We start from the raw sequence: 16,939 nt of genomic DNA on the forward strand, positions 1-16,939 counted from the left end.
GGATTTACTGAGAGTCTCGTTGGGAAAAGCCATGGTATTTAGCTAGACAAGGCTAGAGACTTAATAGGATTGATGTTATCTTTCATCTTACTTCTGTTATGTGGCTGGAACTCAAGGTCCCTCTGCACTCACTCACTCACTGTTTTCCTTTTCTTGCATCCCTGACTTTATAAAGGGTGGTTGCAGCCTTTAGTCCAAGGATACAAGACAAGTGACACAGTCAAGGTGTATTAAACCTAGAGCTGACTTGACCTCTGAGATGCACTCTGGAGTTACGGACTGAATGCCTCACAGATCCCCTATCAACTTAGCTTCATTGTATGTCCTCTGAAGTGAGGTAGCGATCTCACCTAGAGTAACGCATGGTTCATCAACATAACGCACCACAGTCCATCTACAGCGGTGACAAACAATAGGCCACAAGTGTAGGATGTTTGCCAGGTTTTTAGGAAATGTACATTGAATGTACTTATATACTGTGATCATGAGAATTTGACATGATCAGACCCACTCAGATGTACTTTTGGCACATATGATTATTGTCAGTGCAAGTATTGGGAAATCAAAGTAAATTAAAAATCTACACTGCTAAATATTGACAAGTGTTATACATTGCCAGTTTCAGCACAATATATGAGTTAATTCCTATTTTGAAAGTTGCAATTATGTTTTTATGTTTTTATTTCCCTTTTGCTCAAAGCCAAAAATGTAATGGTGCGGTTAATTCAAATTGACATGCTTGTATAGGCCTCAGCATCACATGTTGGCTACATGTTGCAGAGAAGGCCTGATTCCAAATGTCCTGTTAAGTACACACACCCCCTTCATGCTTTACCTTATGCATATCTGATCCATAGCACCTCTAATTTAGTCCCTATTGGGCTATTCAGATCCTTCAGCCATAGGAAGTGCCCATGTTTGCCAATCATATATTCAATATGCTCACTTCATTTTTCTGCCTACTTTTGGAGAAATCCCACAATACAAGACCCTTGTGAAACTAATGAAATTTAATCTTTTAACTTTTGAAAGAAAGAAATCTGAAGAGAAGACCATCGACTGAAGCCCTCATTCCGAGGAACCTGTGTCTCTGTAGTCCACTGGAATTAGAGTTTGCGACTCAATCAGAAAGTACAGAAGATGTGTTGTACTTTCACATTAGCAGTCTTTCCTTTTTTTAAAAAGCACTCGCAAGGGACAATCTTGGGTACCCAGCATCCCAAAATGATTGATATCACAGTATTGATACTTTTGGATGAGGTAATACCAGATCATTGTTCCTGGCACCCATATGGTTGAAATCTTTTTTTATTGATTTTAAAGAGGCTTATCAGAAACACTTACCTACATCCACTGGCCGGTGTGACATGACGTTTGTAAAATGCTTCTTTTACTGAACATAAACAACGTAATGAACCCATCAACAACCCCCAGCATCCTCTCACACCCCATCCGATCTGAGTATTAAGAATGTGCTATTATTTGTCACATCCCACTCTTAAATTTTATGCCAGGCAACCTTCTCTTCAAAGCCCTAGGATGTCTGCTCAATGAGCAGACATGTACCCATGAGGCACAGGTTCAGACTGATATGCATATGGCCATGTCTGAACTGGGGAGGCAGAGTGGGCTAAAGAACGGTGATGGATTAAACCCAGATCTGTTGACTGGGTGTGAGTGTTTGATTGGTTCAGATGCTCCGTCCATCACCACCCCCTTTTGTGCCGTTTTGATCACATGACAGCACATGGGCAGCATTACCTCCTTATAAAGTGCAAAAGTGCAGCAGCTATAGACATGAAAAACATACTACACAATTAAAAAATATACAGCATAAATGCTAAAATCATGTTAAAAAATGCGCGTATGATATTGTAATTTGCAGTAACATCCAGGAAACAAAACACTGTAAAATACATGAAAAATACCTATCAAATAAATATATGTAGGTAATCCTGTATGATATTCTGAACAATATTATTGGGTACGGGGATATATTACAGTCTAAATACCACTCAAACCCTTCATCATGTATACATTTCTATTAACCTGGTTGATGCACATGATTTCCTGCTGTTGTGTAAATAAAGTGACTAAGTGGTTAAAAAAGGTTGCCCTCATTGTCCTAAAAAAGGAGACCCTTATATGTAAGAATTAAGTGCAAATGTGCAAAAAGTGCAAAATCGGAAAAAAGAAAATGCGAGCCGCATAGCAAAAATATGACCAGTATTATAGGTATGGTCAATACCAATTACCATAAGGGACCTAAATGCAATATATATCACGGTCAGTATAAAAGGAAGAGGAGGACAATAACCAGTAGTTAATTATTAAAGAACAGTTCAATAGGCTGATTCCCACCAAATGATATAATCAATAAAAATTGTTATAAAATCATTCCAACCTAAAATCTCAATAAATTAACTAAAATCCTCCCATTATACAGAATTTCTCAACAAAGTCAGTTATTAAATATATACAAGTTATCGGAGACCTCTATTCAAATGTCCAGAATTTAGGGGCAAAGTTCTTATCTCAGTAATTCCCCTATACTACAAAAACTGTACTACAACCAACAATCTAATAATATAGCGTAAAAATCTAATTACATAAATACAAAAATAAATAAATACGCCAATAAATATTATATAGATGTACAGATTAAATAACATGGACATAGATGTTAACAGTTGCCGATTGTGTCTATCCTAGATATGTATGTAGATCTTCACAGGTATTGAGACCCTTGGGCTGCTTGGTGTCAAGTTCTAAAATATATGTCTATTTTCCAAACGCTGAAGTCTGGCTTCTCTATTGCCACCCCTCTTATTAAAAGGCACAGTGTCTAACACATAATATTTAAAATATTTGAGGCTACTCTGATGTTGTTCCTTAAAGTGCCTCCCCACTGGGTAACTGTGGTCTTTATTTACAATGGCACGTGTGTGTTGCTAAATTCTTTTATGCACTGGTAGTTTAGTACTACCTATGTATGTGAGATTGCAACTACATATTAGTGCATATACAGCGAATTCTGTTTTGCATGACAGATATTTAGTCATGGTGTGTTGCTTAGGACTAAAAGCTGATAGATAATTTATGGTATTCACACCATATTGGCATGCCTTGCAATTGGAACAATTATAGAAACCTGTCCTGGGGGCCAACCACGTATTAGATTCCACATCTTCTGAGTTGTTTTTCATTAGTGCATTGCCCATAGATGCTATATATATATATTCAAAAAGTATTCCCTTCCTCAACTTCCTGACGGTGATGAAGAAGGCACGAAATCCGCTTGTTCTTGACGTAAGTAATTTTTATTTGCTCACAGACCAAGTCATTACGCGTTTCGACTTGTAAAACCGGCCTTGATCACATGTAGAAAACAACGTTACACTGAATATATTTGTAAAAGTGTTACAGTACCCCCAACATACATAAAGAAAAGACTCTGTTTGTTTTCGTGTATAATGCATGTGGGTCCAATAAAATAATTTTGCTTATCCTCAATAAACATTTCTAATGCCATCCGGCTATTAAAAAGTTAATAAAAGATATAATTAAAAATATAATTAGTATAAATACATATTAAAAGCATACCATATTGAACTTTTACATTCACCAGAACTGATAGCATCAATGCATTGGGGCTACATCAGTAACAACTCATGGCACTTGTATGCAGCGCATATCTGTAATAGTACTCATATAAAACTCATGAGATATACATGTTGTCGTCATTTTTCTGGAATCATTTCTTCATTTGACCCTCTACTGTGCTTAAATGCCACATTTGACAACACCGGTAATTAAAATATCACATACCATTGCTGCAATGTCTAAAAAATACATCTCTATGACCGCTATGTAACCCTACTTTCAATACATGAATACAAATTCGTCTCTAACAGGTAGCTTATTATATAATATTTTTCATCTGTCTTGGAACCATATTAATATGCATTGAATCCATTACGACATACCTAAAACCACCTAATTTTCTAACCTAGTGCAAATTTTGCAATACAGTACTGTTAAACCTGTGCTAGGATATGCTGTGTGCAAACCGTGCAAGAATAAAGTGCTAAGTGCTAAATCAATTAATACAGTACTGGAAAAGCTGGTGTGATAAATAATTTAAAAAATCACCTCTAAAAAAATGTTTTTGAGGGGTATTTCTTCCTTATTAAAAACCAATAATACGTTAGATGTTAAAAACATATAAGCAAGGGTGAGATTCATATTTATATTCACAGTAACCCGTAGTCTTCAAGCATATATTCTCATACAGTCACATATTTGGTACATTCCCTGAATTAAATTAAATGTGCTTAGCCAGAGTGAAAAGTTGGGAGAACTTCTTATAAAAAATAATGAAGGTTCTCAGGAGTATTCAATCCCAAAGGTGCCTTACTATCAAACTCAATAATCGTGCGTGTCTCCAATTGCCTCAATGTATGCTCTCTATTGCCTCCTCAGCGTAATGCTGGGACGGCATCTATTACAAAGTATTTGAGACAGTTGAGATTGTTTTCATGCATGGCTTTAAAGTGGCGCGCTACCGGGTAGTTGGGATCATTGTTTACCGTGGCACGCAGGTGCTGTAAAATACGTACGTGCACCTTCAGTTTTGTGCTCCCTATGTAGTTAAGGCCACATGTGCATGTGAGCACATATACTGCATATTCCGTGCAGCATGTAAAATTCCCCATAATAGGGCTCTCTTTGGGACTAAGAGGTACTGTGCAGTGGGTTTTATTTTCTCCAAACTTACAGGCCCGGCATGTCGAGCATTTGAAAAAGCCCTGTTTCGGTTTGAGCCAGGTGGTAAGGGGAATGATCTTTGGGTTATTTTTCACTAGTTCCATCCTCATGGATTTGGCTCATCTGAAAGTTAAGGTAGGGGTAATGGGCAATTTAAGTGCTAGCACCCCATCTGTGAGCAGGATAGGCCGGTTTTTATTCACTATCCCCCTTATTTGCCTTTGTTGTTATCTGAAGGCGGTAATTAGTCTTGGTATTGCATTTTCGTTTGAATTGCATACATTGCTACTATTAGCAATTTCAGTGATGTTAATATTCTGATCTTGCTTGGATAATAGTGATTCCCTATTGCGAGACTTAGCTTTTTTATTTGCTTTCAAGAGAAGTTTGTCACTATATCCTCTCTGTTTAAATCTCTCTATTGAGGCTTGAGAGAATTTAGCAAATTCCTCCACTGTACTATAGATCCTGTTTATTCTAAGTAATTCCCCATACGGAACACTTTTTATTAAGTGCTGGGGATGTGCACTTTTAGCATGTAGTGTAGAGTTCCCCCAGGTGGATTTCCTATGCAATGTAGTTTCTAAATTGCCCTCCTTCACATATACAGTTGTATCTAAGAAGTCAACACTTTTACCACTTATATATGATGTGAACTAAAGTTGGCATTATTATCCTTAATGGCCCCCACAAACATTTCTGCAATTTCTTGATCGCCATCACATACAACAAAAACATTGTCAATGTAAGGAAGGCAACATATCGCATGGGTATTGAACATTTCAACATAGGTTCCCATTAGGGCCTGCTCCTCCCACCAGCCAACATGCAAACACGCATAGCTGGGGGAAAAGCAGGCTCCCATTGCAACTCCTCTCTTTTGTATATACAGGTCTTTGCTGAACATAAATAAATTGTTGTACAGGCACCACTTTATCAATTCCAACAGCATGATATTATGGGTGTGAAAGCACAGAGGTCGAGTGTCCAAATATTGTTTGACTGCTGATATTCCAGTGTGATGATCGATACTGGTGTAGAGTGATTCAACGTCTTGGGTAATCAGTAAGTATCTTTCTTCCCAATTGGTTTGACTAATTTTGTTTAAAAAGTCACCAGTGTCTTTTACATACGTGGGGAGATTACGCACATGATTCTGGAGAAAAGAGTCCATATATCTGCTGATGTTTTCGCTTCCTCTCCAATGGCAGAAATAATAGGCCTCCCTGGTGTTGGTGACATTTTGTTGTGTATTTTGGGGATCAGATACATTGTTGGAATCACTGGAAATTCATTGTGCAGAAATTCAATATTAGATATTAATCCTTGTCTTTTGTATGTCAACAGTTCTTTATTCAAAGTATCTTTTGCTTTTTTTAAATCAGCCATCTGTGCTTTTTCGTAACAATTAGTATCGCTAAACTGTCTTTGTGCCTCTTGAATGTAATCCTTCCGAGGCCAGATTACTAGATTTCCACCTTTGTCCGATTTATTCATTACAATTTTATGATTTTTCTTTGGCTTATTTATTAAATTATCATACTGTAATTCATGGTGTTTGTTTTTTGAATGGCATACTTTGTAATATAGTTGTTTAAGATCTTCTGTGACTCTTTCCTTAAAGATGTCTACCGCATCTTTTGGCATCATTGGTATAAAGGTCGATTTGTTTTTAAACTGACTTATCCCGGCACTCGGGTGTGTTGTAGTTAGTGCTCTTAGTCTTTCCTGGATTGAGCTTTGTATTAAATGGCCATCCGGCCATTGGCGGGTTTCTGGGCTTAGGTCATGTAAAGTTAATAGCATCTGTGCATCTGATACTAAAGGTTGCTGTTGGTAGTGTCATCATTCGTTTCTCTTCGTTCAACTTGTCTTTGTCTGCTGGTGCTGTCCTTAATCATAAAGAATGTTTTAAGTTTCGGCTTCCTTATGGAGCTGAATATATCAATTCTTGTTTTTCCATAGTTAAAATTGCTCTCGAGGCAAAAAGAGAGTCCAAGTGCCGGTAGTTGGTTTTCTGCTTTTGATGAGGTCATTGTTGAAATATTTATAATGGTGTTGTCGTTTAGCGCTTGCGTCATTGTGTTTTCTTTGCTTTTGGTGCCTCTGATTTTGCGCCTTGCTTTTTGCCTCGTGTTTCTTCTTGCTCTACTTGTTTCTGTGGATTTCGAGGCCTTAGCGTCTGTCAGCGATCTTGCGCTAAAAAATTCAGCTCTTCTCCAGGCTGCAGTATATTTCTTTCGTCAGCTATACTGCGTGCACTGCTCCATTCACCCTCCGATTCATTGCCACTCGTGAGTGAATTAAAGTCTGAGGTAGATGATTCTGGATTCCTTGCAATTTCTTGTACTTCTGCCGTTGCATTGAACGCTGGTTTCGACATAGTATTTAATCGTAATTTTCTCATACTTTTGTATCTACGCGCAAATGTGAAGATATATATACTCTGAAAAATTAATAAATTACATTACTTTGAAATAAGCAAAATTAGTTTATATCAGCTTGTGATTTTTTTATTTTTTTTCCTTTATTACAGACTAAAGATGTCACGAAAGCCATGACTGAGAAACGATTTGAAGATGCTGTGAATCTGAGAGGCAGGTAAGATTTAATGAAATGTGAATTTATCCTTGGTCTTTACAGGAAATTATCACAATATCTTTTTCAGAAAGGGAAGCTTCTGTATGTGGAGAAAAATGAATACCTATCTGTTTTTAAGTCGCTAAATGACATAAAGTAGTACACATCATGCTTAAAATGCATGAGTCTGAAAATCTGTGTCTTAGAATACACAAGTAATCCAGATGGGTTTTGTAATGGTCACAAGATTCATGAATACATTGTTGCTCAGGAGTTTTTCACCCACACCACAAACTCAAGCGTGTGAAATTGTAGTGTGAAAAACTGCACAGAAAAGCTGAACAACATGCATGAGTTATTCCCACACCTTGGAATTACAGATGGCTGCAGAAATTGTGGCCCGATTACTGTGCCACTGGTAATCGGCCCCATTGAAAACTGTATAGGATTCAGGTGTCAGGGCACTTCTAGATAACATTTACCTTCAAGACCCCATAACCTGTGTTAAAGATAGCCAGAAGAGATGCATAAATGACTCTTGTAAGCAATGCCTCCTTGGTGCCATTGCTGCAAATCTGCGTTTCAGGTGCCAGAACTGGAGAGTACCATTTGGGTGTTAGCGCTTGAAAGCACCATTCAATTATGGGAACAGAGGCAGTAAAGCTCAGCTTCTGATACCATAACAAGAAAGCTGTGTAGCTTGCATTTTATGCAGCAATTCACCTCATTCAGGCTCATATAAATAATTTCAATTCCTACTTCTCGCCGGGCTTATTAAAAGCCAGAATTGACTTTAATGTGGCCTGAATCACCCTTAAACACCACGTCTTAGCCTCCTTAGCTACCTAAAAGACAAGCTGCACACCTCAGAGGGTGAGGGAAAGGCTTGGAAGAAAGACCTTGAAGTCAGGGGATGGAGTGTGACCTCAACCCCTAGTTGGCAATGCGAGTGGCAGCTGACTTCATATTAGATTGTTTTTTTTCTGGCAACAGATTCAGTAGTGTACCAACACGTCTTGATGCTTGACATGTTCCACTTTTTTTCTTTGAGGCCCACACAGTTAAACTTGTGACCCATAACTGGGGAAAATGTTTGTCATCTGCACTCTTCTTCATGGCACCTTTTGAAAACCAATGCCATTGATCAACGCATGCCCACCATGTTCTCGGTATCTCTTCGGTGCTGCATGCCTTAGATTACTTCTTTGTGGAGGTTCCCCAGTGCCACAAGAAGAATATGTGGTCTGACCGGCAGGATGCCTGTAACTTCTGCCTCTCCACTGACAGTGCCACATGCAAAGACTGCCTCACCTTTCAGTTGAAGAAGATCCTACAGTACCTATGGGAGAGGTGTTACACCCAGCAGAAAATGCATCAACAATTCCCCAGCGATGCACTCAATATTTTCGGAGAACATGCCCCTCTCAGCATCAAGGAAGGTGAAAGCACTGGCCCTTCAAGCATTGAGCTCTACCAATCATTGACCAGTCCGGAGATAGTGAAATCAGGTGACTCCGATCAGGAGGAATAAGAGGAGGTACCCTCGTCCTCCACAACCAGTGGCCCACGAACACAATCCTACACCAGGGTCATAAGTATGACTGGTTACAATCCCCGCTAAGCCTCTTAAGAGGCCCCACACCGAGGTAGATCACTGCCCATTGGGGTTGGGCATCCAGCCTTGTGCTGAAATCATCACAGCCTCTAGGGCCTCTGCCGCCTTGGGATTCAGTCAGCACCTAACAAAGGCCTTGGACCTGACACAGCTCCTGTCCAAGAGCATTGACCCTTTGTGACCATCGAGCTGCAAGATCCTGTATGCTCCGCCACTAGAAGAGGTAAGCCCCTTCGATGCTGGGATTAAGTAATCTTACACTCCAAGGCCACCATTGACGTCAAAGACCCCATCGACGACCGGCTCTGATGACTCAGAGCAGCGAATCCTCCAAAGACTGCAGAGGGAGCTGGACATGAGGCAGAAAATACACTTTTTTCAAGCCTGACTGGGAAGATTTCAGCAAAGCCAAATTAAGTTTTCAGATTGTAAACCCTAATGACTTATCTGCCCTCAGTAACAATTCCCTAACTCCCCAAGTGGCCATGGTGGATGTGCATGACCTTTCAGAGCACTACAATATCTCCATCCTGAACATCTTTGACTCGATCGCCACCTACAACTAAAAAACATATCCATCAAAGTCTCTAAACCGTGGTTCAACGAGAACCTTAATACTGAAAGACGCAATTTGAGACTAGCAGCAAGAGCCTGGAGATCCTCACCGTTGGACTTGGCCCATTTTCTCAAAAATTTCGCTTTTCACCCCCCCTATTTTAGGATAGCTCCCCCATGGTAGAGGAATGTATAGGCCATGGGTGCTGTGAGATGCAGTGACACATGCTGTGCAATGGCGTGCGCAGATTTATTTGAGCTGCTGTGGAGAAATGTCACTTTTAAAATGGACACCATTGCTGTGTGCTTTGTGCCGCCTGCCTGCAGTGGGTTGGTGGTCTAGTGTTCTTTCACCATTGTAGAAATGCACCTTTGTAAAATGTCACTTTTAAAATGGACGCCATTTCTGTCTGCTTGTGCCGCCTGACTGAGGTGGGTTAGCGGACTAGTGTTTGAAGTGACAAGGTGCTCTATACTCCCCACAGTGACAGTTGAGGCTGGAACTGCCAGGGACCTTCTAGAAGCTTCCAGCCTTTCTGGTATTTGTAGAGCAGTAGAGATGCCATGTGATCAGTCAGAGCGTGAGGGGACTTGCTGCCAGGGGGTGCCGCCCCATGGACCTGTGTGCTGGCCCCTGAGCCCATCTGTACCCCTCCACTGTCCACAGGGCCAGTGAGAGCCCGCTGCTGGAGTTCAGACTGCCGTACCAGGAGGAGTGCCACGTTACAGGGGATGATGGTTCCGAGGAGCTGCTGTCCTGTACTGATGAGTACCCACTGACTGCTGACCTGGCCTAGCACTGCCTGCCTGCTCTCCTGCCCTAGCGCCTCGTGAGCGCTACACCTGGGCCCTGGCTGCTCCCTAGCGCCTGGAAAAGGAGAGCGCTTTGACTGACTGCCAAGGAGCACCTTTGACTGCGCCCAGAAGGAGGAGAGTAGCGCGACCTGTTGTCCCTGAGTCTGCTGGTGGGACCTAGCGCCTCGTGAGCCGTCCATGTGGACTGCCTGTACCCTCCCCCTGCCTGCACTCTAGCGCTGTACTGCCCAAGCGCTATATGCAGATGGCTAGTGAGGAGAGAGGAGCCCCTATGTCCTTAGGTGGAACCCTTAATCTGTGGCAGCTACCTAGCGCCTCGTGAGCGCTATATTCGCATTGCTGGTGAGGAGCGCTACCTGTCGTCCCTGAAGCCCCTGGTGGGACTGAGCACATGATAAGCGCTATATTCAGGGTGCAAGGGGAAGAAGAGCTGAGGCCTGCAGCGCTGTGCTGTCAAAGCGCTATATTTCAATTCCCCTGCATGTGTGCTGCATTGTAGTGCTGCCAGAGTGCCTTATTCGCATTGACTGTGCTCTGCTTGCTGCCAAGGCGCTACAACTGTGCCTAATTTATGTTTTTCTATTATAGCATTGCAACTGATGGATTTAGCTTTTTCATTTATCCCTGATCCTTTCCCAGTGGTTCTGGCAGCGGCCCGATTGGCCCTGCCCTGTAAATAATCCCCATTGCAAATATTGCCTTGGCGCCCGTTTGCGTAGAATAGTGATAATTGTGATTACCTGTGTAGGTTTGGTACAATACAAAAGATATTCTTTTTCACCAAAACTGGTGTTGTGTCTCTTTTTGAGGTGTGCCTGGTGTGTCATCTGTGTGTACTGCGTGGATGCTTCAAACATGTCCTCAGGAGTTTGGCCTGCCCGCTCTGCACCATGCTACCCCCATAGAATTGGCTACCCCATTTCTAACACTCACCATTCACGCAGCACCTGACTAGGTTAAGATCAGTGAGGAAAAGTTACCATTAAAAAAAATCAGATGTTTGAAAGCTAACTTCTTTAGAACTCATTTGGACCAAGCCAGAAATCGACCCAAAACACTTTTTGAAATTGTCAAGCAACAATGCAACAACCAACTCAACCCTCCTTGTATTAGGTCCAACAAGCTTCCAAATTGCAGAGACTTTGCCTCCTTCTTCTTGGAAAAAACTGAAATGATTGAAAATGAGCTGCAGATAGTGAGGGAGCTGCTGCCAACTACCTTACTCACCATTCCTCATCCCTCACAGTCTGCTATTCCTGTTCGTCACCCTGGGTATCCCCCACCCTAAAAAATGCCTACTGGCACACATTCAATCCCTTTGGTAAATACGGGGCCCCTGAAAAAAAGGATACACCCTAACGGGGAGAACAACTCATTGGGAAAGTGTGTGCACCGGGCTTAGTGCTGGTTACTATCAAGAATCGTAAAAACTCTAGATACACAACAACAAAGAACATATAAGGAGACACCGGTGTATCCTTATATGTTCTTTGTTGTTGTGTATCTAGAGTTTTTACGATTCTTTATAGTAACCAGCACTAAGCCCGGTGCACACACTTTCCCAATGAGACATATTCAATCCCTTCAAGGAAAGCGAAATTCACTACTTGCTTACAGTGCTGAAACCTTCCAATCCTTTCATCGACCCTTTACCCCCGAATATTTTTAAGGAAATCAAATCAGCTATCCTCCCTTTATGGACCAAGATTGTAAATGCTTTGCTTCTTCAAGGCACTATCCCCAACTGCCTAAACGTAGGGCAGGTAACCCTCATCTTAAAAAACCAACGCCAGATTGCTCAGACAATTTCTGCCCAATCTCCAGCATTCCCACTCTGGTGAAGCTTATTGAGAAATGTGTCCATATCCAACTCTGCAACCGCATAGATCATTACCAACTCCTTGACCGATACCAGTCAAGTTTTCGCCAAGGTCACTGCACAGAAACAGCACTCACACACATAGTGGATGATGTATTATAAATGTTGGATCAGAATGAAGCTCGTCTTCTTATCCTCCTTGACCTATTGTCTGCGTTCGATACTGTGAAACACTGCAATCTATTAATCCTACTTGAAAGAAGGATGGGGTTATCAGGGACCGTCCTTCAATGGTTTCTTCATTCTTCTATAACAGAACCCAAAGAGTTCCGGTTAATCTCTGGCCAAGCCTACTGCGGTCATCCTGAGGGTCCCACAGGGATCTGCCCTCTCTCCCATTCTCTTCAAATTATTTATGCAACCTTTAGAAGACTCCTTGTCATTCAATAACATTCCGCACATCTGACCAGTTGTTAGTAGCCTTTGCCAAACCCTACAATGGCCAGAATATTTCTAAGACCGGTATTGCTGCATGGATAGTCAAGTGTGTTCACAGTTGCTATCATAAAGCCAAAAGAGCCCTCCCTGTTACCCCCATTTCACACTCTACATGCAAAAAAAGCAGCATCCATGGCCTTCCTTAGCAATATCCAGCTAAAAGACATCTAAAGCATCTACTTGGTCAAACCAACACACTTTCATCAAACACTAATGTGTGGCTATTTTAGCCTGCCAATGGGCGAAGTTTGTCCAAACACTCTGACTGTCTATGTTTCAGACATCTGCATCATGCATACGCTAGACAATGCTTATAGATGAGTACTGCTTTACAGTCTGTGCTGAACATGTGCATTCTACAGCAATACATGCTACAGATGGAAAATGTTACTTACCCTGTAAGCATCTGATCGTAGTGTGTGGTGCCTTAGATTAACATGAGCAAATGCTGCTCCACTGAAGTTAGTGGCTATACTTGCAGATCTCTTCTTTCGTAATTAACTTCCTCTCATAATACACATGTGCACCATGCTACATTCACTCGCCACTCCATATCATTTTCACCCACTGTGCAAAAATCAAATTAACCTGGAGTCGGTGACCATGCGCATTCCCAACTAGAGGTGGAGTCGCACTTCATCCAGTGACTCCAAAGTCTTCCTTCTGAAAAACACAACTTGTAAACATCCAAGCCCAGCTCTAGATGGCAGAAGTTTGCAGAGTTTGTAAATCTGCAGTACTAGACGCTACAAACAGATGGTTACAGGGTAACATTTTTCTTTCCTGCGAAGACCATCAATTTGGAACTAGTTATCAGAGGACCTAAGACTGATTCCTAGCCAGCTGTTATTTCAAAAGAACCTAAAAATCCCTCTGTTTAAACTGCACCGAGCAGTCTTGATGCAACCATACCTGCAGTATTGCTGCTACACCTATTCACTATCAATAGTAATTGTTTCTTATAAAGAGCTCTGTTGCCCATGTGTCTAGGTCTGCGCTGTATGATTACATTTAATAAATAAAATAAGGACATAACAAATCCTTCACTATTCTTGATGTGTAAAGATTGACTCCAAAGGCCACAGCAGCAATCACCAAAGATGTTTTAACAGATATAGCTAAAAAAACATTCAAATCTTACAAACTTTATATGCTTCAAAGAAAGTCAGAAATGCCCAGTTCACATTAGGAAGTGAAAAGTTTCGAATCAATAAATATACATTTCCCAAAGTTTGAAATTGTTTTTTCAAATAGGTCTTTGTTGTTTGGCTCTGCTTCTATTTTCTTTGAATGTATTAGCGTCATTCGTTTTTTGTGCATTTATTTGCATTTACCCTTTGCACCACGTTTTCTGGGTTTTTGTACAGTCATCTTGTTTGAGACTTCTCCCATGACATCTAGTACTCTAGCACCTCTTGTTAATGGTCTGGCTTGACAGCCCAGCTGTCAACATACAATTATATGAGAACCCACAGAAGAGGGGCTTTGGCTCCGAACACATGTCAGGAGCACATGTTTTGATTGGGCAGAAGTTGTGTGCTTTTACAAAAAAGTGCTTTCTCTCAACGCAGTTGTGATCCTTTTGTGTATTAATCTGGCAGAATGAGGTTGAACTTTCAGGGGCACACACATTACATTGTAATGCTATTTAAGTGTCTTAGATAACCAGATACTTTATGTTGTTTTTCTCAGCAGCACAGGAGGGAGAAGAGCAGCCATTAACCTACATGGAATTTTAGGTCTGGCTTGACAATGCAGTTCTAAGCTGTGCATATTGGCATTGGAAATGCTTGTGTATTGTTGTTCTCTAATTGTTTGCTACTTTCGATTGGGTCTTCTTCCACAGCCTACCCCTGGTAAGCCGATCCCTCTGGTATACCCGGTAACTGTGTCTGACACTATATTTGTTCATTTCGCTTTTTATATGTAGAATTACTCATCCCGTAGTGTTCTGTGCTTTACATCAAGCAGTTTATTTATAAAAAACAACAAGGGCACCCAATCGAGTCAGCACGGGACCTCGGGGAACATATGAGTAAAGACAACAGCGGTCCTATGCAAGGAGGGATATAGTCAAAAGGTAAATATAGACACAATGGAAACTATATTGTAAATTGACTTGCCCAGCCGGGCAGAGGTCTCATATTTAATTTAGAACCACAATATTAGGAGATACCTTCAACAATTTCTTGGAGATGGGCACAAGCCTGTGCCCAGACGTTTACAAATTGTCATGGTTAGCGGAGTGGATAGAAGGTAGAGAAAGGTTTTTAGGCAAAAGCTATTGTTTTATGTGCATATAGCAATAACAGAATTCACATTTACACCATTACTTGAAATATAGTAACAGATACACAACAGAGTATATGGTGTAGAAGTTGTCGACGGCGTTTCGATCCCATTACATAGTTACAGAGATCATCATCAGGACTGAGTAAAGCCTAATCATTCCTAGCCATGATAGCCGCATTGGGCGAGGCGCACACAGTGGGTGCCGGCCGGTGGCAGGGAGTAGGGGGCAGTCGTTATCCGCGGAGGAACCGGATAGTCCCAATTTAAACGGGCAGCTTAAACGGTGATTACGTTTCTGGCAGGGTTGGGTTTCTGGCAGGGTTGGGTTTCAGGCAGGGTTGGGTTTCAGGCAGGTATGCCACGGAGATCAATCCGGCCCGGGAAGCAATGCGGCTATCATGGCTAGGCATGATTAGGCTTTACTCAGTCCTGATGATGATCTCTGTAACTATGTAATGGGATCGAAACGCCGTCAACAACTTCTACACCATATACTCTGTTGTGTATCTGTTACTATATTTCAAGTAATGGTGTAAATGTGAATTCTGTTATTGCTATATGCACAGAAAACAATAGCTTTTGCCTAAAAACCTTTCTCTACCTTCTATCCACTCCGCTAACCATGACAATTTGTAAACGTTTGGGCACAGGCTTGTGCCCATCTCCAAGAAATTGTTGAAGGTATCTCCTAATATTGTGGTTCTAAATTAAATATTAGACCTCTGCCCGGCTGGGCAAGTCAATTTACAATATAGTTTCCATTGTGTCTATATTTACCTTTTGACTATATCCCTCCTTGCATAGGACCGCTGTTGTCTTTACTCTTACATCAAGCAGTAACAAGCATTTACAATGCAGTGGTCTCGGCATTATTAAAGGTAGAGCTATTGGCATTGCTCATGACTTTTTTTTTTTAATCATAAAAAAATAGCATTGTCAATTACATTGCCAATAGCTTAATCGTTAAATAAATGGCATTGTCATTTACAATGCCAATAGCTTAATCGCTCGCATATGCATGACCTATTGCATTTACACCCACACAGAGACACACACATACAGAGCCATCCACAGTCATTCACATAGAGCCACCCACACACACAGAGCCACCCACACAGAGCCACCTACAAAAAAAGCTATCCACACACACAGAGCCACCTCCAAAAAAAGCTATCCACACAGACAGAGCCACACACTAGCCTAGTGACAGAAAGCACTTCTGAGCCCCCCCTCCCCCGACACAAAATAGGTATTATCTGCTCATTTCAACTTTACAAATGCCAAATCACACACTTTCAGAGATTGTTACAATGTCATATTCGCTGAGCAGGTCGTTATCTGTAAAATGGCCTTTTGGTAAATGGCTGAGGAGGAAAAGGAAACAATTAAAGGATTCCCCTGTCCCTGGAACACAATCAATAATCTACAGGCTTACACAGCAATGCTCTTCTCTGAGGAGATAATTTCACTAGGAAATAAAGTCCTACCCGTACACCTGGGGCAGACCTGCTGGTGCCCATGCATGAGGAAGGCTGTGTAAATGCCTTTCAATCATGCCAGATAAACAGCTGGATCCTTGAGGCACTCCCTGGAATGTCCTGTCGAACCACAGCAGGGCACAGCACAAAAACACGGTCTGCATGTGGGACAGGGGAGCACAGCGCGCTGTTACTGTGATCAGCATGCCATCTTTGCTACACATTCATTTGTGCTTAAGACTTTTTCCATACAGCAGAGTGCATGCCAAGCAAGGCGCACGTGGCTCACAGATGTTTCGCGCCTTCCCCTCTGAGGGCATCCTGTTTGGACTTCTCATGATCGAGCACTGGAGTGTGGGCAGGAACCATCACTGCACTTCCTGTTGAGGGCATCTGTCATCGTTAAGCACTGAGGCCAAGACATGAGGAAAATGAAAGTTGAACTTCTCTTAACCCCATGCATGAATACCGAACCGGTCCACCTAAACCCCGGTGAAGAGCTTTAAAGGTAGCAGTGAA

The 16,939-nt window shown here is 41.6% G+C and overlaps 1 protein-coding gene across 1 annotated transcript in view; it reads left to right on the top strand.

The window, feature by feature from the left end:
* LOC147749112 (ATP-dependent 6-phosphofructokinase, muscle type-like) overlaps positions 1–16,939 on the top strand; it is a 288,878-nt gene that overhangs the window by 178,828 nt on the left and 93,111 nt on the right. The window contains exon 12 of the mRNA XM_086966253.1: positions 7,304–7,368. Coding sequence (XP_086822379.1) covers positions 7,304–7,368 — 65 coding nt within the window. The remainder of the gene's footprint in view (positions 1–7,303; positions 7,369–16,939) is intronic.

This window comes from Lissotriton vulgaris, chromosome 1_1 (genome assembly GCF_964263255.1).
Source record: "Lissotriton vulgaris chromosome 1_1, aLisVul1.2, whole genome shotgun sequence".
NCBI classification, from domain to species: domain Eukaryota; kingdom Metazoa; phylum Chordata; class Amphibia; order Caudata; family Salamandridae; genus Lissotriton; species Lissotriton vulgaris.